The sequence below is a fragment of the Bos javanicus genome, chromosome 6, assembly GCF_032452875.1.
Source record: "Bos javanicus breed banteng chromosome 6, ARS-OSU_banteng_1.0, whole genome shotgun sequence".
NCBI classification, from domain to species: Eukaryota; Metazoa; Chordata; class Mammalia; order Artiodactyla; family Bovidae; genus Bos; species Bos javanicus.
In genome coordinates, this window is record NC_083873.1 from 69058047 (window position 1) to 69085619 (window position 27573).

General features: G+C 39.4%; 1 protein-coding gene across 3 annotated transcripts in view; it reads right to left on the reverse strand.

The window, feature by feature from the left end:
• The window catches only part of SCFD2 (sec1 family domain containing 2), a 395614-nt gene that overhangs the window by 229598 nt on the left and 138443 nt on the right, over nucleotides 1-27573 (reverse strand). For 2 of the 3 annotated variants that reach the window (XM_061420162.1, XM_061420163.1), the window contains exon 5: nucleotides 7805-8054. In XM_061420162.1, the coding sequence (XP_061276146.1) occupies nucleotides 7805-8054 (250 nt within the window). Of the gene's footprint in view, nucleotides 1-14; nucleotides 3168-7804; nucleotides 8055-27573 lie in introns of those variants that run through there. The other variant, XM_061420164.1, reaches the window with a different exon arrangement.

Here is a 27573-nt window from a genome sequence, read left to right on the forward strand (position 1 = left end):
GAATGAGTGGGTGGGCAGGGGTGGAGTGGCCCTGGGCCACTGTGTGCCTGGAGCGCAGTGAGCATTGCTGGAGAACTGTGAACAGAGAAGGCCATCTCAAAGGAAGCAGACGCGGCCGCAGGGAGAGCCCACAGCTCTCGGAGCGGAGGTTGAGTCAATGACTCCACTGCTTCCCTCCTGAGATGACAGTGATAGCCTGACAAAGACAACGGTACTGAGGAGGAGTTGGTTTAGAGTACACTGACTCTGATAAAAATAAAAAACAAATGAAGCTAGATCCCCAGAGTGGCAGCGAAAGAAGAGACCTAAGACGCACCTAATAAGACTCCCACTTTACAACGAGGAAGCTAAGTGACTTATTTTCAGGTTATACACCTATGACGATTTTGAGGAATGACCATTAGTCCCCTTCTCCTCTGTGCTCTTTTCGACCACAACACTCAAATCACTCCCATCTGATCCACAGCTATGTGTTTAAGAAAACTACACTGTATTCCATGCATTCCATTTGTTCTCTTTCATGACTAAGAAATTTATAATCTAATGTGCAATTAATAAGAATCAGCAATTATTAACCTCTCTGTCACACACACAATTATTACTATTGGCATCATGAGCAGACATAAAAATTAATGATTTAGACAGTCTGTCTCATGCCTTTGTGCATATATAAATACCACTGCAAGAAGATCTGTTCCATTGTCTTAATTAAGAATGATCATTTTTTATCATCTGGCATGAAAAAATTAAGTACTTGAGAAAGTAATTTGTAGTGATCCCTTAATATCTTTGCAAAATTACTTAACTAGTTAGCTACCTTAATAGGCAGCTCTAAATATTTTTCTACACAGCTTGTGATGTATTTTAAATATGAACTAAACATTGTAAACTTCAGTTGATATAGCCATTTTGTAATACGTGCTGCAGTTAACTATTTTAATATGTTGGACAGTAAAACTAAATGTAACAGTTCCAACATTTCTCATGGGAGTGATTTAGGGCAGACATATGTTCTTCATCAGAGTTTCCAGCAGAAATCTTAGAAATCAAGAGGAAAAATAGTCCCTATTATACCAAACACTGTTACAAATCATAATGGAAAACAACAGTCTTAAAAAGCTGTTTTGTTTTGTTTTGGTGCCCTGAAACAAGAAATCTGAAACACTAGAAATGAAGGTACATGCCTTGATGAAAAGTCTAATGCCGGAATGCCACAATAACTGAGACTCCATAAATTAGAAGCAAGAGATGAAGCAGAATCTTTTCTGAAATGAATTTTCCCCTGTATCCTGAAGTCTTTCAGCTGAGTGAGTAGTGGATTCTGCAGTCATGGTTTTGTAAACTGTCACCTACTGTAATGAGCTCAAGTTTTCATTCAACTGTGGGTAACATTTAAGCTGGCAATGAACTTTCAGGATCACTCTGCTAGTTACCACGGCAACATCCTTATCATTGCAATGCTCAAGGTCCAAGGAACAACTTTTCAAGGGAAAGATATCTGAAATCTTGAAAACTGTTTTTCAATTGAAATAGTGCCCTTAAGAGTAGAAATCTGCAGAAACGTATATTTTGAAATTTGATGAATTACTGAGGGGAAGCTGTGAAACGAGGAAAGAATGCAGACGTGATAGGGAAAGGAAGCACAAAAGCGGAGAAGTTCTCATTACCTCGTCTTTTACAGTCCTCTGTTGGGAAGTACTTCGTATTTTACAAAGACTGACTTTCTACAAGGCTAGGAAAAGTACTTGACCAATAATGAAAAATGCCTTGTTTGAAAGATATACCTCTATTAACATAATAAAATGTCTATGTCTTATGCTGATGGAGATGAAAGTTTTCATAATAAAGTATCAGCCATGAATGGCAATAATAATTTTATATGGTCTATGTTTACCTGAACTTTTTCAAAAGAGAAAAGCTGTCATATACAAATCATTGCAAATAGATTTTCACTTTTGGTTGTAGAATGCGGCTTTGTTTTGCTAAGGACAGGAGCATATATATGCTTTCCATTGGCAAGCAGACCTGAAAGAAAGCTGCCTTCTACAACCCACTGAAAACAAATCCTCAGCTCCTTCCTCATTCGAAGTCCTCTCTTAGATTCCCATTAGAGAACACAAGTGGATGCCGGATGAGAGCTCTCTAGACTGTTCTTACCTTCAGCCTTTCCTCATCTGTCATCCATGGTTAATCTTAAATGGGACAATAGGCAAGTGAGGACGAACAGAGAAGAAAAAAACTCAGGAAACAAGATCTCTTAAAAAAGTTGAAGATGATTTAAAAAATCATGGTCCATCACAAAGGTAATTTATACATTTTATTCCAATCAGTGTGAAGTTCTGATTATTCCAGTGAGAGTAACAGGAATCCTGCCATTATTTTATATTGAGGTTTGGGGAACTACATAGGAAAGGTAGCATGACTAAAGACCTTGCTAGGAAAGTATCATCTTCCCAGAAATTGAGGAAAACTTAGGCACCATCCCTTCCACAAAACTGACTTTTCGTAACATTTTCAAGTCCTAAAATGTCTTGGTAAAATTCTTACTGATGCTCAAGTTCTGGTGTCAGCCTTTTGTGCTGGGAAGCTCTTCTCGTGGGAGTGAGTCAGACTTTCTGGCTGGCTTTATTTTCTTGATATGTCTTCCTAATATTAAGCCCCAAATTGCTTCCTTGCATTTTCCATCCAATAGTCAGAGTTCTGTGGGAGGTCGACTTCCACTTAGATGGTATCTTTACAGTATGGATTTGGAAGGAAAACCTATGCTACTTCACTGGTGAACTCACGGCAGATTAAAATGTAAACGAATGTGATTTTTCTTTTAGTTAATAAAAAAAAAAGTCAAAAAAGGAGTTCATGAGATCTGTAGTGTATAATTTCACTGCCTAGAGATCTTTCAGATTTCTAGTATTAGAGATTCAAAAGCTTTTCTCTATAATAGTCAATACCTTAAGTAGTACTTAGTCTAAAGATCGCAACCTGCATACTGGATACTAAAATCCAAAAATATATATATATATATAAAGACTGCAACCTGTAAGCCTACAGGCTGAATCCTGCCTCTCAGTAAGATCCCTTGACTCATGCAGCGTTTTAGAAAATGAGCCAACTTCATAGGCAAATGATTACAAGTCTTCTGGTAGGACTTCCAGAAAGTTGTGGTTTTCCTGTACGAAGAAAAAAGGGCAGATTTCACTAGCATATTCCTTTTCCTTTCATCCTTCCTCCCTCCTTGCCCGAAGCATGGATATAACATATGGAAGAGGAGTATCCACCTCATGACCATGATGACAGAAAAAAAGGAGAAGGAAGCCAAAAAGAGTGTGAGTTCTGCTGCCTGTTTCTGACTTCCTGCTGTGGAAAAAAAAAACCTGTTTATTTTTATTTATTATTTAAGCTAATCTGGTAAATTTTCCATCACCTATAACCAGGTACAATCCTAATACAAGAATACAGAAATTGATAATCCCAAATTATCAACAGGAAATAAAATAAGAATCTAAGAAATAAATGTAAGTCACAGTTTCCATGGTATTATCATGCTTCTCTCTGGAAGCACAGTTTTTAGATATTTTGAATCTTTCATTCCCTAGCATTACACTGAACCTTAATAAATAGATCTAGCCCCTTTAAAGACATGGAAAAATTAAAGACAGGAAATATAAAAATTCAGGAAAATAAATTGATTAATATAAAAATTGCTTACCAAAAAAATTTTTTTTCCAAGAGTTCTGGTGTCAAAAACTATATATGCAAGTTTTGTTTTTCTTTGTTTCCTGACTCCAGAGCCTTCTGACCAACACACCTTAGTGCATTGATTTGCCCTTAATAGTTTACAGGTGTGACAAGCTGCTCCTTCACTTCAGGTCACAGGTCAATAGGGTAGGGCCGGAAGTGATCAGAGCCCCTGCTGCTGGTTTCCTCCCACCACAATAGCCTGTCCACTCACCATGAGAGGCTACGCAAGTATTCTCATTGTTTGAATGCATCTCAATGTGAAAAGGCTGAGAAGCACTGTCCTATATGATAGCTAGATGCTCGCAAAATAATAACAGCAATGGGAAAAAATTACCTATTACAATAGTAAATGGATCAAAAATTAGCTCATACATATAACATCGTTTTATTCTCAGCAAAACCATGAGTGGTCAATAGAGTGTTTGTATTTATTATCAAAGTTCAGAGACATTGATTTGCCCACTAACACACACTGAGAGGAAATGACACAGCCAGGACTTCTGAGTTAAGGATTTCTGTTCTAAGTCTACACTTTTCTGATATACCTCCCTGTATGAGGATAGTCCAAGTTTGCACAGATCTTTAAAATCAGTCTTTTGATTTCATACTCTGAAGAAAGTTCAAATGGTTTTCCTTTGTTTTCTCTTGTGACTGCCATGCAAACACTAACATATATAGAAACCGATATTTTCTTTGAACTTAGCAAGACTGAGAAAGCACAACACTAAATGACACATTTAGGCCATATCAATTTTCTTTTTACAGCTCCCATCCCTGACACCCAAGAGTCAACCCTTGTTATTTTGTGTGAATAGAAAAGAGTTTTTGCCCACCATTTTCCCCAAGAGTACCTATTAAAAAGAAAATAATAGCTGCCGTTGACCATCTTAAATTTTGTTTTGTTTTTCCAATCACAATTTCTCATTGCCCTTTCCATAAAAGGGAAGAATAGAGATAAAAGACACTGTCAAAAGTAAATTACATTTTTAACATATAAAAGGAAATATGCATTTTAAACACAGCACAATTATTGTCAAGAGATACTACTGAAACAAAAAGAATTTAACTTTGCTACTCCTGTTTTAGAAAGCTAGACAACCAACAGATTTCAATGACTAGAAAAAATATTTTAATTTCTTTATAGCAATGCAGAAACAAAGAGGATACATGCACCAAAACAGGACAGTACAAGGAAACATCTGTAAGTCGCTATTGGGCTTCCCTGATAGCTCAGTTGGTAAAGAAACGGCCTGCAATGCAGGAGGCCCTGGTTCGATTCCTGGGTCGGGAAGATAAGCTGGAGGAGGGATAGGCTACCCACTACAGTATTCGTGGGCTTCCCTTGTGGCTCAGCTGGTAAAGACTCCACCTATAATGTGGGAGACCTGGGTTTGATCCCTGGGTTGGGAAGATCCCCTAGAGAAATGAGCATGCATGGCATAAAACAATAAATGTAAGCAAGCATAAGTTATAGAATACAATATTCAACGGTTATGGAAATGAATTTGTGTCAGCTTTAGGTCTCATGATTAAAGACATGGGCTCCAGACTCAGAACACCTGGGCTCAAGTCCTGGTTTTATCACTTAGCAGTTGTGTGATGATAACATGATTCGTCTTTAGTCCAGTATTGAACTTTACTTTAGAAAGTATTGCTTTCTTGATTCTATCAATAGTTAAGATTAGTAAAATTACAACATTATATGAAAAGCACAATTCTTATATTGATTACATGCTTATTTTCAATAATACTTCTAAATCTCATCAACCACAAATGTGCAGAAGACATAAAATAATTTCTGCCACCCAGTAACAAGTAAGTCAAGACTAAAAGTTGGAATAATGTTAAGTGCAACACTGTGGGCCAGACTAACCTAGTTCCATGATAGGCTAAGCACATTTGGAAGACAATTCAGTTCTTCCGGTACATACTGGGCATGCCTTGTACTGATTCAAGACTGAGTCACCCCTGCCTCAACACCATCCCATTACTCCTTATCTTGAGATGTAGGTTAAACATTCTCTTCAGCAGCTAAGTGTAAACATAAACCCGACTCCTCAGGCCATGTGCCATTTCAACATACTTAATAAGAGGCATATCTATACTGGCCAAGTAAAAGTCTATCTTCAGAAAGCAAGTCCTTTTTGTGTCCACAGAAGTTGACCAAGGCACGCATGTTCCACTGGCAAGTTAACTTACATCAAGTTTAAACAGCACATCTTATTCATCTATTTAAATTGCACATCCAAAGTTAATCTGGGTAGGAATGTATACTTTGTATTATAAAACAAGATGTCACATGTACACCCATGGCTGATTCATGTCAATGTATAGCAAGAACCACCACAATATTGTAAAGTAATTAGCCTCCAATTAAAATAAATTAATTAAAAAAAAAGATGTCTCAAAAGTTTAAAACTGCACTAAAACTTTCATAGATTCTTTTTTTCACCTTCAACTGCTAAGCTTACAAATTTTCCTGATATATAAATACAAATGTACAGAAGTGTTTTTAATCGTGAAATCACATTTATAAGCAAGAAAATGCAATATCCTGAGCAATCAAAAACAGAGAAACTAATAAAGAATGAAATTCTGGGTCAATAAACACCTTGAGCAAATATCAAATGAACACTCTGACTGCTTGACCTTAATTCCCAAAATAATACAGTAACTCACTAGTGCTGCAGAAAAGCTAGCCAAACACCCTCACTAAAACATACCATGCTTGTTGTCTGTTTCTGGAACTGTGTGTGTTAAGAATAACATCAAATTACACTCTCCTAGCATTCAAATCGACTTTGAATCAAATCACTGTTCTAAGCTTTATACAAACCGTATGAAGCCTTTCTAAGTCAATATTCATTTATAACCACACACACACATGGAATCACACACAGCGCTGTACCTTAATGAAATGGGAACAGCTCCCACACATTTTCCTTATGTAGATTTTATGTTGGCAAGCAGGTTCTGTACTGAGCAAGGAAATGCTTCACTTCTATGGGAACCTCATTCAGTTTCCATCTCATCAGGGTTTCATTTTCCAGGACCAGACATAGGAAAGGCCAGCAGTGGGGCACAAAGGGAAGCACATATGCACAGGACACCCAGGTGGACAGCAACACAGCTTACTTCTGAGCAAGCTCCCCAGCCAGGGAGGCAAGACAGGGGACAGGGGAAAGGTCGGGAGATACCTTAGAGACCTACCTAGTTGAGCCTTCCCCAGTGGAAAGGTCTAAACACACCCCCAAGCACATACACTCAAGAATGAATGGCAACTTGGTCTGTTTTTATAAAGTATTTAAGTTTCACATGTAAGCTTCAATAACTTCTCACTCTCAAACAGACTTAGGCTCAATCCATACTACTGGCAATAAGTTTTACACAAAATATAAATAACATTGAATTTGATATGAAACAATACAACTGATTATCTCCTTAAGTTGGGCTTTCATAAGTTATATCACAGTTCTTATTAGAAATGAAAATGGTTAGATTTTATGACTTTTAATTAAATATTTTCCCCAAATCAGCACAGCCTACTTCACTGGGATATTTGGGTATTATTTTGGATACTATCAATTCACTCAGATTTAAAATGAAAAATGGAAGTCAAAATATAAAACTATTCTTGAAAATGTCAATTTTCATCCTATAACATTGTATAGTATCTTAGGGAAACGGGTTTGCTTTTTCTAAAGTTTGCAAAGACAATCTCAAAGAGAATACGTCATCAGAAACCTTTTGAACAGGATGTACCATATTTTATTTTTTCTTAAAGATATTACATCTTGTGAGAATTTTGCTGTTTTAACAAGACTTAGGTTCTAAGACTATGAATTCTAAAAAAGCAACTAGAAGGCCATTTTACTACCACAGTTGGAAAAAAAATGTACTGCAATAAAAACTTCTAATCCTAAAAGCCGACTAGCATTCATCAGGCCTCATGAAATTCTGAACAACTCCAATGAAGATAGTTCACCCTCTTTCCAAAATGCCTTTATTTAAAACCTGCTTTCTGTATCAGTGATGCATACGTCCTCTATTTTTGTCAAACACTTACCTGTGATTTTCCGCAGCAAAGGTGACAATTCAGACTCCTCACAAAGGGCCTGAGCCAATGCTTTCTTCACTTTTTCTTCCCCTTCACCCAGGTCCTTGTCCACTGAGAACTCTCCACCGACAGAATAAATATACAGCAGGAGGACCAGCAGCTCTTCGGGGCTGTAGTCATCACTGGTCCTCTGGTTCAAAGGCTTAATCATGGGCAGCAGCTGATTTAACACAACAGACGTTGTCGATTCCCCAATGTTCTGAAATAAAAGGGGGGAATAGGACATATGTCAATCTGTACAAAGGTGTAATTTATGCACTACATGAATCCGAGGATAGCATGCAAACAAGTCTGTGATGGTCACTGACTAGATGGGTTTTTTATTTGTTTCTTGTCCTGGAGAGAATACTGCAGGAAATTTGGCGTTAGAGCTATGTTTTTGAAAGATCTAGTTCATCAAAAGGCTGGTCAAGTTGCATACCCTTTTGTATTATCTTACATATTTCTTAAACAAATAAGAGCCCGTGTATTCTAAAAATAAAAGTGTAAGTACTTCAGACACTAGAAAATGTAAATATCTGTAAAGTAATATGATTAAAAATAAAAACATGCCAGCACCTATGTATACAAATGAATGCTGACACTCCTTCAGAGGAATTACTTTGGATTTTATAGCATATTCTTTTTAATATTCTTTAAGTTGGCAAATATGAGTCAGAATAGATTTTTTTTTAATAACAATGAAAAGTCATTTTCTGCTAAATCTGATCAAAGTGGGTAATGACACCTCAAGATATTTTGGGGTTAGTCTGAAGGTATGGTGATGGACAGGGAGGCCTGGCATGCTGCAGTCCATGGGGTCACAAAGAATTGGACATGACTGAATGACTGAACTGAATTGATTCACCTTTAAACTTAAAAAAAAAAAAAAAAAGTGTGCTTTTAGATATTTCAAGTTCCTGAGTGACATTTAGCAGAGAATTTCAAAATTCCTTTCAAGTGATGATAGCATCGTAGTACTGAGCAAGTTGCATAATTTCCAAGGCACTATGCACACTGCTTGTATAAATTCTGAAGTTTTTGGTGAACAGACAAATCCCCAACTTACATGGTGATTTAATTTTACTTACAATGTAAAATAACCCTATAAAATAAAGTTCAACTCTTTGCATTTATATTAAAATCAGGAGCTAAATAATCAGAACTTGCAACTTTCACATGATTCATTTTGAAGCATTCCCTGAGCATCTACTATGTTCCAAGTACTACTCTGGGTCTGGGGAATATAGCAGCGAACAAAACAAATCCTCTGTTCTCATAGAGTTTACATTTTAGTGGGGGAAAACAGACAAAAAGCTAAAGAAGTAAAATATATAGCATATTGAATGTTGGTAAGAGCTATGGAGAAAAATAAAGCCGGAATGAAAGATGGGACTTCAGGGTGTGTTTGTTTATGTAGGTAAATATGCACTATTTTAAAGAGGAAAAGCCATGTTAAGAAGGGAGTACTGAAATAAAGAAAGACCTATAGAAACTCTCTATCTCTTAATGAAGTTGACAGTAAGCAGCTGAATTTGGTTGTTATTGGAATGACTACCCAAAACGAGCTTTTCTAGTCAAGTCATTCCTACACCTGGGAAAATTTGGATATATTATCTCAAGGTTAAAGTTCACAATTAAATTCTTTGGTACATGAGAAACAGCTGTTTTTATTTCCACTAAAAATCTTGGATGTTCACAATGTACCAAAACCAAAATGAAATGGATAAAAGTACAACTGGAAAAGAACAGAATGGAGCTTTTACTGTTACATGGTAACAAGACGTGGTTTACCAAGTATAAATATAGCCACATCTCAAAGGACATGGCTGAAAGGTGTGAAGGCATCCTAGGGCTGTCCTATAGCCTTGGGAATCTCTTGAGAGGAACTTTCAAGGGTTTGTCCTTTGCTTTACATGCTGTCAAAAGCAATTTAAAAGAAAGGAGCTGTGTGTTAAAAGAGGGGCTGTGGGGGCTACAGTTTTCGCTTCTTACTTTTTACCCTATCACCAACTCCTGGATGTCATTAAGCAGATTCCTTTATCGCTTTATGACCCACTTCTAAAAGGCAGGTGTACACATCAAGTATCTGTCCTGTAGGAGCCCTGTGATTCTCTTCCCAGAGCAAAAAAAGACTTTTTTGGAGATAGTTATAAAAAGTAAAATGGGGCAGGGTAATCATCATAATGATTTGAAAAGATTCACTCACTAACATCCAGCCATCATAGCATCATTTTCGAGTCATTGATCTAAGATATGCCCCTGTGGCTCAGTGGTAAAGAATCCGCCTGCAATGCAGGAGACACAGCAGAGGTGGGTCTGATCCCTGGGCTGGGGAGATACCCTGCAGGAGGAAATGGCAACCCACCCCAGTATTCTTGCCTGGGAAATCCCATGGACAGAGGAGCCTGGTGGGCTACAGTCCACGGGGTCACAAAGAGTTGGATATGACTAAGCAACTGAATACACACACACACACACACCTGCCACTGGAGAGCACAATCCCTCCTCAGTGATACTGTGGTGGACTTCGGATTGCCTGGTCATGCTTGTGCACACCAACTCTAAAATGTTTATTAATGCATTCCAAGTAGTTAATAACTGAGTTGAAAACAAAGCTAAGAATACTAATCAGTCTTACAGAGGCATTAGATATGGTGGAAACAAAGAGATTTCATTTCAAATATCCAGAATCTACTTCTGACTATTCCACTAACTAGTCTCTTAACTTTTTTGGACCTAAAGGAGATCCAACCAGTCCATTCTGAAGGAGATCAGCCCTGGGATTTCTTTGGAGGGAATGATGCTAAAGCTGAAACTCCAGTACTTTGGCCACCTCATGCAAAGAGTTGACTCATTGGAAAAGACTCTGATGCTGGGAGGGATTGGGGGAAGGAGGAGAAGGGGACGACAGAGGATGAGATGGCTGGATGGCATCACTGACTCGATGGACGTGAGTTTGAGTGAACTCCGGGAGTTGGTGATGGACTGGGAGGCCTGGCGTGCTGCGATTCATGGGGTCGCAAAGAGTCGGACAGGACTGAGCGACTGATCTGATCTGATCTGATCTGAAACTTCTTAGGAAGTCTTTATCTCTGAAATGATGAAGGAGGATGACTGAGTTCTTAAGTCATAGTTATGCTAAGATCTACATTTCTACTTTCTTCTTACTCCTTTAAAAAAATTACCAGTGATGGTAGAATAGAGTGAATCATATTCTCATTGTTTGCTACACAACAAAATATAAATACTCAAAATAGAAAATCTTTACTATCGGAAGAAATGTAGATGCAGAAATAGTGCACATACATGTGTAACATGGGCTGATACACACGCATGTATTTAACTTTGTCTACTGAGAAGATCTGGAAGTAGTGACACCCCAGCAGCAATGGGCACCCCAGTGGTCAGATCTTAGTTTCTAATTTCACTCTCCAATAATAGGAACCAGAGATCCTTGGAATGGCTGGGGCTGGGAGAACCTGGAATATCTTATAGTGCCACAAAGTAAGGAAATCCTCAGAAAACACACAAATGGGGACACATGAAGAGAACACAAGAGAAAACTGGAAGCCCTCCCAGTGGCCAAAGCTGGAACAAGTTGAGCAAGAGAATAATTAAAGTAGCAACGGATTATAACCCAAAGTATAAAGTAAATATGCATCACTCCAAACTGATATGAATAAATGACTGCATTAATAAATGCAGGACAAGACACAAACCTTCCTTAACAAAATAATTCCAGATTACTTACCTATATAGGATACTTCCCCTCCAAGAGGTAGAACTTAATTGCCCTACCTCTTAAGTATGGGCTGAACATAGTGACTTGCTTCTAAAAAATTATGTATGGAAAAGGGAGGGAAGAGCGACTTTATCTTAGAGGATCAAGGTTAATGTCACCAGTGATGTCATAGTGATATCATGTGTCCCTAACATGATGTGATAAGAACAGCACTTCATTTTTTGCAGTATTCTTCTCCCAAACCCATAAACCCATGACAAAAACATCAGATAGATGCTGAGGGACATTCTACAAAATGCCTGACCAGTACTCCCTCAAAACTGTCAAGGCATGAAAAATTAGAACAACAAAAAAAAACTATCACACACTACATGAAACAAAGGAAACATAATGACTAAATGTAATGTGATGTCCTGGATAGGATGCTGGAACAGAAAAGGGACATTAGAGAAAAACTAGTGAAATCAGACCAAGTCTGGAATTTATAATTAAGAGTAATGTACCAATGTTGGTTTCTGAATTTTGATGAATGGTTGTGGATACACAATACTGTAAAGTGAGGGGTATACAGAAATTCTCTATATTATCTTGGCAATTTTTCTATAAATCTAAAACCATTCTGAAAACATTTATTGGAAAGGGAAGAGGAAGGGGAGAGGGAGGAGACAGGGGAAGGGAAGGACAGTAAGAGACAAAGACAGGTACATTCTGATCTTCTTTCTATCAGACTGAAAATTCCAGGAAGACTGATTTCAGCGTTGTATAAGGAAGAGGGCTTCCCAGGTGGTGCTGGTGGTAAAGAACCTGCCTGCCAATGCAGGAGGCATAAGAGACACGGGTTCAATCTCTGTGTGAGGAAGATCCCCTGGAGGAGAGCATGGCAACCCACTCCAGTATTCCTGCCTGGAGAATCCCATGGACAGAGGAGCCTGGCAGAATACAGTGCATAGTGTTGCAAAAAGTCAGACACAACTGAAGCGACTTAGCCCACCTACCAGACTACAGAGCTCCCACTACTACTACTATTGCCTACTACCCCATGTACACCCTTTTTACCCAGCAGAAGTGATTAAGATGCTTGGGAAGGGAATGAAATACCTTCCAGGAATAAGAAGCCAGTAGTCTCAAAGGAAGGAGCAGCAGCCTACACACACTGGATGTGAAACCAGATTTTGGAACCTAACTGCAAAATTAGTCAAAGGTTAAAGGCAATATAAACATTATTAAACGCTGCCATTAAAAAAGCACATACAGAGTAAACCACAAAGAAAGGGGGGGAAATGGATTATTTATAAAGTACCAGGGATTAAATTTCTCACTCATTTTTATATAAATGGTCTTACTGGTGGGAGGTGGAAGACTGGAGCTGTGTCTGGAATGACCAAAAAAAAAATTTTTCTTTTTTTTAAATTCTGCAGACTGGGACTTCTGTTATTCTTGAATGAGTCCCCAGTAACTCTATACAAAAGGTCCTCTGTAAAATGTATGTTGTCTTTAGAAAAGCCAAGTTGGGGGCTGAATTAAAATCCCTCTGCAAAGTCAGTCAGTCTCTGCTGGCTAGCTCTGCAGGCGTGAGGTACAAACGGGCCATGTGTGGTATGGCTACAGAGCAGATCACTGGTTCCACACCTGCCCCTCTGGGGCGTGAGTCTGAGGACTCTCAGGGAAACTAAGCCATCTAAACTGCTGCTCTGCTGAGAACCCGTCTGCAATTCCTGCAACTTCCGCTCAGTTAGTGGGTACAGGCTCAAGAGATGGTGCCAGTGTGGGGCCTGAGGGAGTATGTGAGGCCCTTCTGACCCCAAATACCATATGTATTAATGGCCTTTGCCGTTCTTGCATTAATACTTGCCACAAGGCCTTAAATCCTCATAACTAAAGCCACTCTGCTTTTTGGGGGAGGGGATAAGCTTTATATGCTCCAGGGAAAAAGCAAAAGCGTAACTTGGTGTGTACAAGGATAACTAATTGCTGCCCTTGTGCATTCATCAACAAATATTTATTGTATACATGTTATGTGCCCTACACTGTGCTCTACTCTAGGCATGCAAGGAACAAAGCAAGACACAAGGAGCTTACAGGAGAGTGAGGACAGGAGTAAACAGTCATGCTGCTGCTGCTTTAGCAGAGGGATTCATTCACTCTGGAAATAGAGCCGAGGAACACCTACATCTTTAAAGAGGTGGTACCTCAACTGAGTCTTAAACAATCAACACCTAATATCATGGCAGAGCAAAGCTCTGAGAAATGAGTGATGGGTTAGGATCCTTTGTTCATCCCTTCAACAAATATTTAATACACACTAGTGTGTGGTAGGCAAAATAATGCACCTCCCCAAAGAGACCCACACTCTTGTCCCCAGAACCATACATGTTACGTTATACGACAAAAGGGACTTCGTAGATGTGATTAAGGTTATAGACCTTGAGATGAGGAGATTAACCTACATTATTTTGTTGTTGTTCAGTCGCTCAGTCCTGTCTGACTCTTCGCGACCCCACGGACTACAGCACACCAGACTTCCCTGTCCTTCACTATCTCTTGGAGTTTGCTCAAACTCATGTCCACTGTGTCGATGATGCCATCCAACCATCACTAACCCCTTCTTCTCCTGCCTTCAACCTTTCCCAACACCAGGGTCTTTTCCAATGAGTTGGCTCTTTGCATCAAGTGGCCAAAGTACTGGCACTTCACCTTTAGCATCAATCCTTCCAATGAATATTCAGGGTTGATTTCCTTTAAGATTGACTGGTTTGATCTCCTGGCTGTCCAAGGGACTCTCAAGAGTCCTATCTAGCACCATACTTCAAAAGTATCAACTCTATGGCATTCAGCCTTCTTTATGGTCCAACTCTCACATCCATACATGACTGCTGGAAAAACTATAGCTTTGACTATACAGGGCTTTGCTGGCACAGAGATGTTTCTGCTTTTTAATACACTAAGTTTGTCATACCTTTTCTTCCAAGGAACAAGCATCTTTTAATGTCATGGCTATTCTGAGGAAAACCATTTGTGCAAGTGTTTGAATCGTAAGCCAAATTAACTGTTTCTCTCATGAATACCATCATTACTTGAAAAAAATTTCAGATAGAGAAATTATAATTAAAATTTGGGTACTTGACAAACTTTTTCTCAAAAATGAACAAACTGAGCCTGTTTCTTCCAGGAAAACAACTGACATATTTATTGCCAATGATAAAATTCTGGCTTTTAAGTTAAAAAAAAAATATATATATATATATATATTTTTTTTTTTTTGGAAAACTTGTATCTCTCACTGTCAGATTCTAAGTACTTAAAGACCTTTTTTATGAGATCTAGTATGACATTAAAAATGTGACTTTTTTCTTTGAATTGAATGATGAAATGTGTCAACATTTGAAAAGATCTGCATACCTCAGTGAGTCAGTATTTTCCAAATGACCCATGCATGATATAAGAAAATCAGGCATAGGCAAAAGATTGATCCACAATGCAGGATAGATGAGTGGGTTCTAACGTAAAGAGTACAGAAAGCTCATTGATATGATTTCCAATCCCGTATTACAGCATACCTTTAAGAAATTACTACTTGCAGTGTCAAGGTATGGTATCAAAACATAGTATCTGCAAACATCTGAAAAGGAAATCAAAATGTTCCTGCCTTTTTCAACTATGTATCTGCATGAAGCTGGATTTTCTTCAAATGCTTCAACCAAAACAACATATGGCAGCATATTGAATGAGGAGGCAAATATAAGAATCCAGCTGTTTTTCTCTTCAGGGAGACATTTAAGAGATTTGCAAAAATATAAACCAATGCCATTTTCACTTTTTTTTGGTTTGTAAATACTGCTATTTTTCATAAAATACGTCATTTATGTTAACTTGTAACAGGTTTGTTATTATTTTTAAAGGAATTGATAAATAAACATTTTAAACTTTTCTCAGTTTTAATTTCTACTATAGTGAAAATTAATATCTACTGGTTTAAAGACGTCACATCTAAAAAAAAAAATTTGTAATTTTGTGTGCTCTTTTCCCCTTCTCATATACCATCGATCCCTTAAACCAGAGCTTCTCAAAATTATGTGGATGTGGCTTACCTGGGGCTTTTGTTAAATGCAGATGCGAATTCACTAGGTTTGGGGACAGGGCTTGAAGATTCTGCGCATCTAATGAATTGTCAGGTGATAATAATGCTGCTGGCCAGTGGACCACATTTTGAGTGGCATCTGGACTGGACTATTCAACAATTTCTAGACTGCAGGGTATATGGGAAATAAACAATTTTGTCTGAGTCACTGTATTTGTGAATTTCTTTGATATCTCACCTTAATCAGAATACTTATATAACTCATAAATCTACATCTGCTGCTGGCCAGTGGACCACATTTTGAGTGGCATCTGGACTGGACTATTCAACAATTTCTAGACTGCAGGGTATATGGGAAATAAACAATTTTGTCTGAGTCACTGTATTTGTGAATTTTTTTGATATCTCACCTTAATCAGAATACTTATATAACTCATAAATCTACATCTTCAGCCAAATTTCTTTCCTTTGCTCCCTATCTATACAGCCAACAAATGAACTTCTCATATATCTATTAGTAAATTTAATTCAACTTGTCTAAAACGGAAATGAAGATTTTTACCCTGGATTCTGTTCTGCAGTCTATACAGTCTATACCCATACTGACTGTGTGGTACCATCACTATTCCAGTTGAACAAGACTGAAACTTGTGGTCTACTTGGGTTTTCCTTGTCCCTGCCACATCAAATCAGCCACCAAGGCCTGATAATTTTATATATCCATCTCCTCTATTCCTTCCTCTACCACCTAGGCTGCAAGGACTAATAAATAGATCTAATCATGACTTATCTCATTCTGAACCAAAAATCTGATATCCTTCAAGATATTTCATGGTTTCCATTGTCTTCAAGATAAAGCTTTTACATGACACACACATTTCTTTTGCCTCTTTGGCTCTAATTGACCATTCAGCCTTATCCATCATGAACCCTTTCCTTCCAGGCTACATTGTAGTTTAGATAAACTACTTGCATTTGCCTCTGTGCTTCTATACAGGCTTCTATTGCTGTCCAGGATGGATTCCCCGCCCCCTCCTCATATTTTCCACCTGGTTGCACAATTATCTCCCCTGATTTTCCCTGTGTTAAGTGTACCTATGGAGAAGGCAATGGCACCCCACTCCAGTACTCTTGCCTGGAAAATCCCATGGACGGAGGAGCCTGGTAGGCTGCAGTCCATGGGGTCATGAAGAGTCGGACAGGACTCAGCGACTTCACTTTCACTTTTCAGTTTCATGCATTGGAGAAGGAAATGGCAACCCACTCCAGTGTTCTTGCCTGGAGAATCCCAGGGATGGGGGAGCCTGGTGGGCTGTCGTCTCTGGGGTTGCACAGAATCGGATACGACTGAAGTAACTTAGCAGCAGCAGCAAGTTTACCTATTCTATAATCCCTGACAAGCCTCTATTTTCCTCTACTATGGTTCTTACCACCTTGAACTTCATAATTGTTTATTCATGTCTGCTGCTGCTAAGTCACTTCAGTCGTGTCCGACTCTGCGCGACCCCACAGATGGTAGCCCACCAGGCTCCCCTGCCCCTGGGATTCTCCAGGCAAGAACACTGGAGTGGGTTGCCATTTCCTTCTCCAGTGCTTGAAAGTGAAAAGTGAAAGTGAAGTCACTCAGTCGTGTCCGACCCTCCGTGACCCCATGGACTGCAGCCTTCCAGGCTCCTCCGTCCATGGGATTTTCCAGGCAAGAGTACTGGAGTGGGGTGCCATTGCCTTCTCCATTATTCATGTCTAGTTCCCTTCTAAGACTGAAAAATTCTTCATGGCAAGAAACACATCTTATTCCTAATGGCATCTCCAGCATCTAGCTCAGTCCTTTGAATAAAGGATCAAAAGTATACTCATCTCTATAGCAAAGTAGCTGACATCTGAAAAAGAGAAACAAACATCTACAAAAATATTATTATTATAGATTATTTAATTTAATCCTCCTGATTACCCTATAAATGGGCATTGTTATTTCAGAGGAAGAAATTAAGGTTGAGAAAGATGATTTGTCAAGGACATCAGCTGGTGAATAGTTCAGCTGGGATCCACTTAAGGCTGTCTTTCTCTAAAACCGAGAACCGATCCACTATACATTTCCTCTCTAGAGCTTCCCGGTCAGAGGAAAATCTGAGTTTGTCAGGGAAGGGGATTTCAGACCCTTGAAACAGACTCTGAAGCCAGGATTCTGACTAGGACAAATCACCAAGGGAACCCAGTAAGTGAGATAAATCACACAAAGCAAGAGCAGCAGTAGACCAACTCAGCATGTCAGAGGAGATCTACAGACTTGCAGCTCTTTAGAGCCCCCCAGTAAAGTAGATGATTGGCCCCAGAACCTCATTCAAGGTTAAAAACCTCTGGTGGAAGGATATGTAGTCACAATGACAAAGTTAAGAAAGAATTTTTCATTCAGAGTGTTTCCATGCCATATTTACCTTCCATCCCTAAGCCCAAGGGACAGCTGGCTGAGGCTCAGGTCAGCCAATGCCACACGGCAGTGGCCTCCAGTTCTGTGTAGCTGTCAACCCAGTGTGTCCTTTACAAACAGCATACTTTTCTATGTATATCTACAACTATGTTTAAAAAAAAAAAAAAAAAGATGGGACACACTGAAGAGATATGCACAAAAAGGAATCAGATCCTGAAGTCATCAAAGAGGGTGGAAATGGTCTCCAGGAGCAGTTGATTTAAAGATGGTAGACTGGAACCATGGTCTGGGCTTCAGAGGAGAAGCAGCAGGAGGAAGTGGTAGATCAATGGTGTAGAAGTTGTTTAAGCAGGCTCAGTTCCCTTAGCAAGAGAATGGGAAGAGGATAAGACACAAGACGGACAAGGGCAAAGATCATTCAGGACCATATAGCCCATTGTTAGAACCTTTGCTTTTCTTCTGAGATAAACGAACTTTCAAACAGAGGAATGGTATGATCTGTTTTATGAGGCTTGGTAGGACGAGGGATAAACTGAGAGACTGGGATTGACGTAAACACTACTGTGCATAAAATAGATACCTACTAAGGACCTACTGTATAGCACAGGGAACTCTAGTCAGTACTCTGTAATGCCCTATATGGGAAAAGAATCTAAAAAGAGTGCGTGTATGTAGATTGATTCATGTATTTATACTTTGCTGTACACTCAATACTAATACAATATTGTAAATCAACTATTAAAAAGAAAAGGCTATTACTATCATTCACAATTGCCAAGACGTGGAAGCCACCTAAATGTCCATCGACAGAGAAATGGATGAAGAAGATGTGGTACATATGTACAAAGGAGCATGACTCAGCCATTAAAAAGACTGAAATAATGCCATTTGTAGCAACACGGATGGACCTAGAGACTGTCATTCTGAGCGAAATAAGTCAGACAGAGAAGGAGAAATATCATATGTGACATCCTTTATATGTGAAATCTAAAAACAAATGATGCAAATGAACTTACTTACAAAACAGAAACAGGCTCACAGACTTAGAGAATGAACTTACAGCTGCCACGGGGAAGGATGGGGGGAAGGAACAGTTAGGGAGTTTGGGGTAGACACATATACACTGTTAATGGATAACCAACAAGAACCTACTGTATAGCACATGGAACTCTGCTCCATGTTAAGTGGCAGCGTGGATGGGAGGGGAGTTTAGGGGAGAATGGATACATGTATATGCATGGTTGAGTCCCCTCACTGTTCACCTGAAACTATTACAATGTTGTTTGTTAATCGGTTATACCTCCATATAGAATAAAAACGTAAAAAAATTTTTTAAAAGGTTATTACTCAGGCTCTGATGAAGAAAACAGACTTCAGAGGAGCAAGGGAAGCAGAGAGACAGGTAGGAAACAATCTCAATAATCCCAGTAAGAAGAAATGGGTCTTGGACTGAGGTAGACACATTGGAGGTGATGTGAATTAGTTACATTTGGAAATATTCTGAAGCTAAAGCTGGCATAGTTTACTAATGGATTGAATATCAAGTATGAGAGAAACAGAAGAATCTAGAATTAATGCAAAGTTTTTAAATGGAAGTTCAGAGTAGGAGGATATGGTTCAAAGTAGAGAACAGAGAAGGCAGAATTGGAGTGATATGTAAGCATAGGACAGAAAAAAATATTTCAGAAAGGGGGGATGTCTGAGCTTAGGACTGGGAGAAAGAGACAAAAATGAATGGAAGGATTCTGGAGTGAGCAAAATACTATCATAGACAAGAAAGTTGGAAGAAGGTATCAAGAAGACCTAATAAAATAAGCAGATGTGCTGCAGTCCATGGGGTCGCTAAGAGTCGGACACGACTGAGCGACTTCACTTTCACTTTTCACTTTCATGCATTGGAGAAGGCAATGGCAACCCACTCCAGTATTCTTGCCTGGAGAATCCCAGGGACGGGGGAGCCTGGTGGGCTGCCGTCTATGGGGTCGCAGAGTTGGACATGACTGAAGTGACCTAGCAGCAGCAGCAGCAAAGGAGCAATGAGAGGCTGATCTCAAAGTATGAAAGCATTTCCTAGAATTTATCCCTGTAAGGGGCCCTTGGAACTTACTGGCACTCTGCGTCTGCAGAGCACAGGATTCTTGGGTATGGAAAATGGTGAACGCCTCAGGGAAGGTGCAGACAGACTCTACAAACTTTCTCTCCTACTGAAAATGCTCAGGAGAGAAAACCTGTGCGAGAGCTACACAATGAAATAGTACACAGCAATGAGAATGACCTCCAATTTCATAAAACAACAATACAGATGAATCTCACAAATAAAACGTTGAATGAAAGAATATGTAACAAAGAATGTATTATACGATCCTATTTATGTAAAATATAAAAGCCAGGGAAAACTATCTGTTTTTAGAATTTAGGGAGGAAGAAAAAGCAGGACTTCCAGAGTTGCTGCTCATATTTTATTTCTTGACCTAGGTGCTGATTACACAGATGTTTTCAGTTAGTAAAAATTCATTGAGTTGTACTTTCCTACAATATTATATTTTACTTCAATAAAAACTCTTTAAAATGCCATTATACCAGGCCACATTTCCTGCATCCTGGGAAGAACAGAGCTATCTACTTAGAGTTCTTATTACAAATTAGCATTTACCCAAAGCCAGAGCAGGACCATATAAGAAGCTTATAGGAGTTATCAAATTATCTCATTTGACTACACTTAACTTCGGCTACCAGTAAAGGCTAGGGCCTTCATTTCAGAGAGGCTGGAAAGAACAACTTTTAAAGGCTATTCATTTTAAAACACACATATGTTTTAGGGGGGATAGAAATTTTTTTGTAATTTTTTCCCCCCATCTCTTGAGAAATGATGTTACTTCAAACAGAACTGCCAAGTTTAAGAGGCCCTTTTCTGTACACAGGCCAGCTGGGCCGTAAGTTGCATGAAAGGAGGGACAAGCAGCTCCTTCAGAGAGCAGAACAGAACACCACAGGGAGCTGGGGACCAGGCATCCAGTGAAATCTCCAGCCATTTGTCTTTATCTGGCCACCTTTTATGATTTACGAGCCCTCTCTGCCATGTTATCATCAATCAATTATGATTGAGCAGCATCTAAAAAACCAGAGTTTTTAAAATGCAACTATCCATGACCTAAATTTCCTGCTGGTTCTGTTGGCCCCAGGTTAGACCAGTTTGTCTGTCATCAAGGGAGCCAATAAAAATAATAAAAACAGGTCAGTCTTGGGCTTTCTGAAGCTTATATAAAAAATATTCACACTCCTCCAATCAGTGCCAACTCAACGTGTCCACTCTTTGCTTGAGTTCTCAGTAAATTTCGTCTTTAATAACAAAATATCCCATAGGCTGTATACATTAACTAAAAACCAATATTTCCCCTCTGTGCTTGCTTGTTTTTTAATCTAGCTAAGCAACAATTTCACAACTAGCAGGCCACTGAAATGAAGTCATTTTGCTGACTCCAGAAAAGGAGTTACATTTTGGTAAATTAAAGGATATATGAGAAGATGGAAATATAAATTGTAGCTATCTTAATGGAGAATGTGATACTGCACTTCCCAACCTGTGAGAGAATTTGAATTCCAGGATCTACAGAGCAAAGCAAAGACTACTGAATGGGGAGGAGGAAGAAAAATGCAGTGGAGGCTCCAGTAAAAAAGACCAGCAGAAAGGCTGTCTGTGTAAACCAGAACAGTTATTCTAAGTATTAGTTCAAAATGTTCTGTATCACTTGACGGGAAGTAAGAAGGAAAATGTACTGTAAGGCCTCGAGCCCCCTTAGGAAAATGACCAGCAACAAGGAAATTCTACTCAGTAACAGAACACTTCCTCATATCCATGACGGGCCTGCAGAAACCTATGAGCTGGGTGGAGCTGGGACAAGCTTCTTCTCCCAAAAGCACCCCGGCTGGAATCTCAGCAGGCTGCGTCATCTTATTCAGAAAAAACTCTGGAATACTCTCTGCTCCAGAAGAGAAGTTTGGATAGACCCCAGAAGACGCCGTAGTGCCAGACTGGGCACCCAGAGGCACAGTGGTGAAGGCGGTCAACTTGACTTGAGTGGTCTCCACTGTTCTTGCTGTGACTTTGCTCCTCCCTTTCCCTACCAAGTATGCAGAACTCACTGACTTCCTCCTAGCACCAGTGAATGAGCCATTCTTCCTCTAAGAAATGAATGACTGATGGCTGGACTTCTGTGTTTTAAAACAAGAGAAGAGAGACAGAATCTAAAAGTGTTGACGACTATTCCATGATAAAATTTCTGGTTCATTGGTAGCTGGGCAGCAACCACATGTCACAGAAAGTCTTTCTAGAGCTCCTCAAAGTCACATTTTACAGAAATTAACTAAAGCATACTTACTATCTTTTTCCTACTCTATACAATCTTTTGTATAGATTCAGAATGTAAACATCTCATTTCCTTAAAGAGACAGTATGAAGGGGTGCAATTTAAGTCCCACTCTACTACTGAAAAGGCATTTAACATCTCAAGGCTTCAAGGTCTCGGTAAAAAGGACAATAATACCACATCCCTCACCTCAGACTTTTAGCTTAGAGTCAGACTTTCAAGGAATATCAGTGAAATGAGCACTTTATAAACTATAAAGCATTACTACATTTATTACTACTTTACCACCTTCTTTACCGAAGCCATGCTTCTGTTCAGAGATCTGGTGTCTCAGAAGTATTTATGCACCCCCAAAGACTCAGCTGCACATTGCCGTTCAGTGTCTGGACTTGGCCCCTTGTTGAAGGGAGTGGCTGGGCCACTGCTCCACGGCCTCATCTCCCCACCACCAATGCCCTCAGACTTCCTGGGCACAGCTTGACTTGGCTCTCTCATCCCCACCAAGTGAAAGCTATATCAGCAACACGTCCATGTCCAATCCAACAAGTCCTGTGGAGGCTCTGACCTCCCTCATGGCCAGAGCCTAAAAGAGAAGACTACCTGAAAGAAAGAGGAGTTAACACTTCTTATAATAAATTTTGGGCTTCCCTGGTGGCTCAGTGGTAAAGAATCCACCTGCCAATGCAGGAGACACTAGTTCAATCCCTGGGTCGGGAAGATCCCCTGCAGGAGGAAATGGAAACTCGTTCCAGTATCCTTGCCAGGATAATCCCATGGACAGAAGAGCCTGGTAGGCTACAGTCCATGGGGTCACAAAGAGTCGGACACGACCAAGTGATTGAGCATGCACACATAATAAACTTTAAGACCAATGAAAGGCAGGGGGACTGGAAAGAAGTGGCATAGAGTCTTAACCTAGCTCCTCCCCTACAAACAATTTTAAGTACCAGGAGAGCCACACACAGCTACAACGAGCTGTGTTTCTAGGGAGGCAATGGCCAGCTCAGCCGTCTTGTATCTGCTTTACTTCCTTCCTTGACTCATTTCTCTTTTTCCCTCACTCTTTTGCTGGTCTAGGATTCTACCTCCTTCCCCTTTTAAAGCATCTTCATATAAATGTTGCCTCTGAGTCTATATCCTAGAAAAACAAGACAAAAGATAATTAAAGAGGCCACAAAGGTGAAATAGGCAACCCTAGGGGCTTGATATTGCTCAACTATATGAGAGAGAGAAAGAAAGAGAGAAAGAAAGTGTGTGTATGTTGTGGTCACAAGTGTATACTTATAAAATTTTTGGAAAAGTCCTTGAGGAAAGGGGAACTCTCTGCTTGTGTTTATGTAATCAGTGAAAAATAAACACTAACCACTGTGATGAAGAAAAGGATCTATTGTTACTTTAAGGCTGATGGAGCTTTAGTCTGGGGAAGCTTTGGAATGCAATGAAATCTGCACTTCTTGCACTGACCCGTACAACCCTCCAGAATCAGGCCTGCCCCACTTCTTACTTGTACCTAGTACCATTGCTCCCCCCAGCCTTCTCTTGCCTCCTTCCTTCAGTCTGCTCTGCTCATGCTGGTTACCACCATTCAGTTCCTCCATTCCTCCAGGCTGTCTCCATAATGGTGCCTTTGCACTTGCTCCCTCTGCTTGGAATGCTCTTTTCCAGGTTTTACCAGTGGAAATTCACTGATTGGTGAAAAGGCTGTCTCATCATCCAGTTTTCAGCTCAGCTGTCCACTTGTCAGAGCTCTTCTCTGCCATCTAAGGTAGCCTGCCTTCTATCCCACTGCTAGTCCTAATCACTCTTTAAGCTATTCTCTTATCTTCATAGCCTTTATTACTATCTGAAATTTTTTTAATTAATTGCAAAGGTAGTATGTATTTGTGGGGTATATAAATAAATCCCTTACTTTGACCTTTCAGGAGTCAGATCTGTGAACATTTTGAATAGAAAACTTGGTTGGGTAAGCGCTGTGAATTACATGTTACACAAGGAAATTACAGTGATTATTTTGAACCTGCCCTGCCCAATACAGTAGAAATTAATCACATTAGCTGGTAAATTTTTAACATGCAGTTAAGTCCAAATTGAGCTGTATTGTATATATATACACTATTTATTATATATATTTTTGAAGACTTAGAGTAGAAAGGTAATAAATCTCATTAATAATTTTTTATTTTATCTTATTGAGATAATATTTTTGAACATATTTGGTTAAATAAAATATATTTTTTAACATCATTGTACCTGTTTCCTTTTATCTTTTAATGTAGCTATTAAAGATTTGAAATTATATATGTGGCTTATGTTGTATCTCACATTATATTTCTACGAGACAGTGCTGCTCTAGAGTCTAATACTTTCACCAACCTCCAAGTTCAAAACTAGCACTAGGTATTCAAAATTTATTGAGTTAGATATAGTATATATCTTCACATTTAATTTTAATTCCTAAAAGTGAGATCTTTATTCTACTGGTGAGAAAGCTAAGATTTAGAAATGGAGTAAATTGCCCTGAATAAAAAATCAAGCACACAGACTACCTAGACCACAGAATGATGGATTCTCAAAGATGCCAAGATCCTAATCCCTAGAACCTATGACTATGTTACCTTAAATGGCAAAATAATTTTTAGATGGGGAAGATTACCCTGGATTATTCATATAGACCCAATGTAATCACAAGGGCTCTATAGTAAGGAAGCAAAAGGGTCAAAGTTAGAGAAAAAAATATGTGCAGAAGCAGAAGTTGGAGTAATGTACTTTGAAGGAGTAAGGAAAGCAGGAAAGGAAAGCAGGCAGCCTCTAGAAGCTGGAAAGGTAGGGCAATGTTTTCTTTCCTGGAGCCTTCAGGAAGCATACAGCTCTGTCAAAACCTTAACTTTAGCTCTGGAAGACCAATTTCAAATTCTCACCTCCAGAACTGTAAGATAATACATTTGTGCTGTTTTAAGCCACTAACTGTGTGCTAATTTGCTACAGCAGGAATAGGAAACTAACACAGAAGACAATTACTACTGTAGAGTCAGGCATTTGGAACCTGGTGAGCATTCTGGATTGCAGCCATGGTCCAGGGCTAGTAGTTAAGAAACAACAATAATGAATGAATAATGAATAATGAAACAACAAATGTGAATATGATTTATTCACAATTGAAATCTGTATTCTGCTGTTCCTGGATGAAGTAGTCTACAGATGTCAGTTCAGTTCAGTCGCTCAGTCGTGTCCGACTCTTCGCAACCCCATGAATCACAGCACGCCAGGCCTCCCTGTCCAGCACCAACTCCCGGAGTTCACTCAGTTTTAAAGAGGGTGCTCCTATCCCCTACCGCTAGGGGGTCCCTATCCTACCCCTAGCCCTAGCGCCTACCTCCTAACCCTAACCCTATGCTCCTGATCCTGCCTGGGATTCAAACTCCTGGCCTACGGACCTGCCTGCCTACCTGCCTGCCTGCCTGCCTGACTCTACCTGGTATGCTACCGCAGCTTGCTACAGATGTCAAGTATATGCAATTGACTGATGGTATTGTAGAGTTCAACTATGTCCTTCCTGATTTCTTGCCTGCTGGATCTGCCACCTCTGAGAGAGGGGTTTGAACTCTTCAACTAGAATAGAAATTCATTTATTTCTCCTTGCAGTTCTTGCCTCATAAAGTTTAACACTCTGTTTTTAGGTACATATGTGTGAAGAATTGGAGAAGGCGATGGCACCCCACTCTAGTACTCTTGCCTGGAAAACCCCATGGACAGAGGAGCCTGGTAGGCTGCAGTCCACGGGGTCGCAGAGTTGGACATGACTGAGCGACTTCACTTTCACTTTTCACTTTCATGCATTGGAGAAGGAAATGGCAACCCACTCCAGTGTTCTTGCCTGGAGAATCCCAGGGACGGGGAGCCTGGTGGGCTGCCGTCTATGGGGTTGCACAGAGTCGGACACGACTGAAGCAACTTAGCAGTGTGAAGAATTATGTTTTCATAGAGAATAGACCTCTTAGCATTATATAATGACTTAATACCTGATAAATTTCCTACCTCTGAATTCTGCTCTGTCTGAAATTAATATAGCTACCTGTGATAGTGATAGTCACTAAGTCGTGTCTAACTTTTTGTGACCCCATGGACTATAGCTCTCCTGGCTTCTCTGTCCAGACAAGAATACTGGAGTGAGTTGCCATGCCCTTCTCCAGGGGAATCTTCTGGACCCAGGGATCAAACTTGGGTCTCCTCCACTGAAGGTGAATTCTTTACTATCAAAGCCACCAAGGAAGCCCATAGCTATCTGTAGTTTATTTTAATTAGTGTTAACATAATGTATTTTTCTCCAAACATTTACTTTTAATCTACATGGGTCTTTACATTTAAAGTGGGTTTCTTATAAGCATATAGTTGGGTCATGTGTTTTTAAATCTACTTTTACAATCTCTTTTAACTGGTACATTTAGACCATTGACATTGCAAGTGATTACTGATAAGGCTGGATTAATATATACCATATTTATTACTGTTTTCTATTTGGTGCCCTTTATCTTTGTTCTTAGTTTTGTCTTCCGATCTGTTTTTGCTTTTGTGCTTTTAACTGAGCATTTTCTATGGCTCAGTTTTCTCTCCTTTTCTAGTATATCAGTTAAGGGCCTATTTTAAAGAAAGTGGTTGCCCTAGAGTTTGTGATATATTGATACAATTGCAACTAATCCAGGTCTACTTTCAAATATCATTACACCACATCACAGGTAGTGTGAGTACCTTATAATAATAAAATAATCCTAATACCTTTTGCTTCCATTCCTTGTATCACTGTTGTCATTCATTTCACATATACCTAGGGGTGTGTGTGTGTGTGTGTGTGTGTCATATGCATATATATGATATATGGATAAATGCACTAGTTTAACATATTGTTGCTACTACTATCTTGAACCGTTATCTATTAGATCAATTAAGAAAAATAAATTTATTTGGAGATACAAAAGACTGAATAGCCAAAGCAATCTTGAGAAAGAAAAACAGGAATCGAGCTCCCTGACTTCAGACTATACTACAAAACTCCAGTCATTAGAACAGTATGGTACTCTATCCATTCATCCCACCCTCTCCTCCCTCACCCAATGTCTACAAATC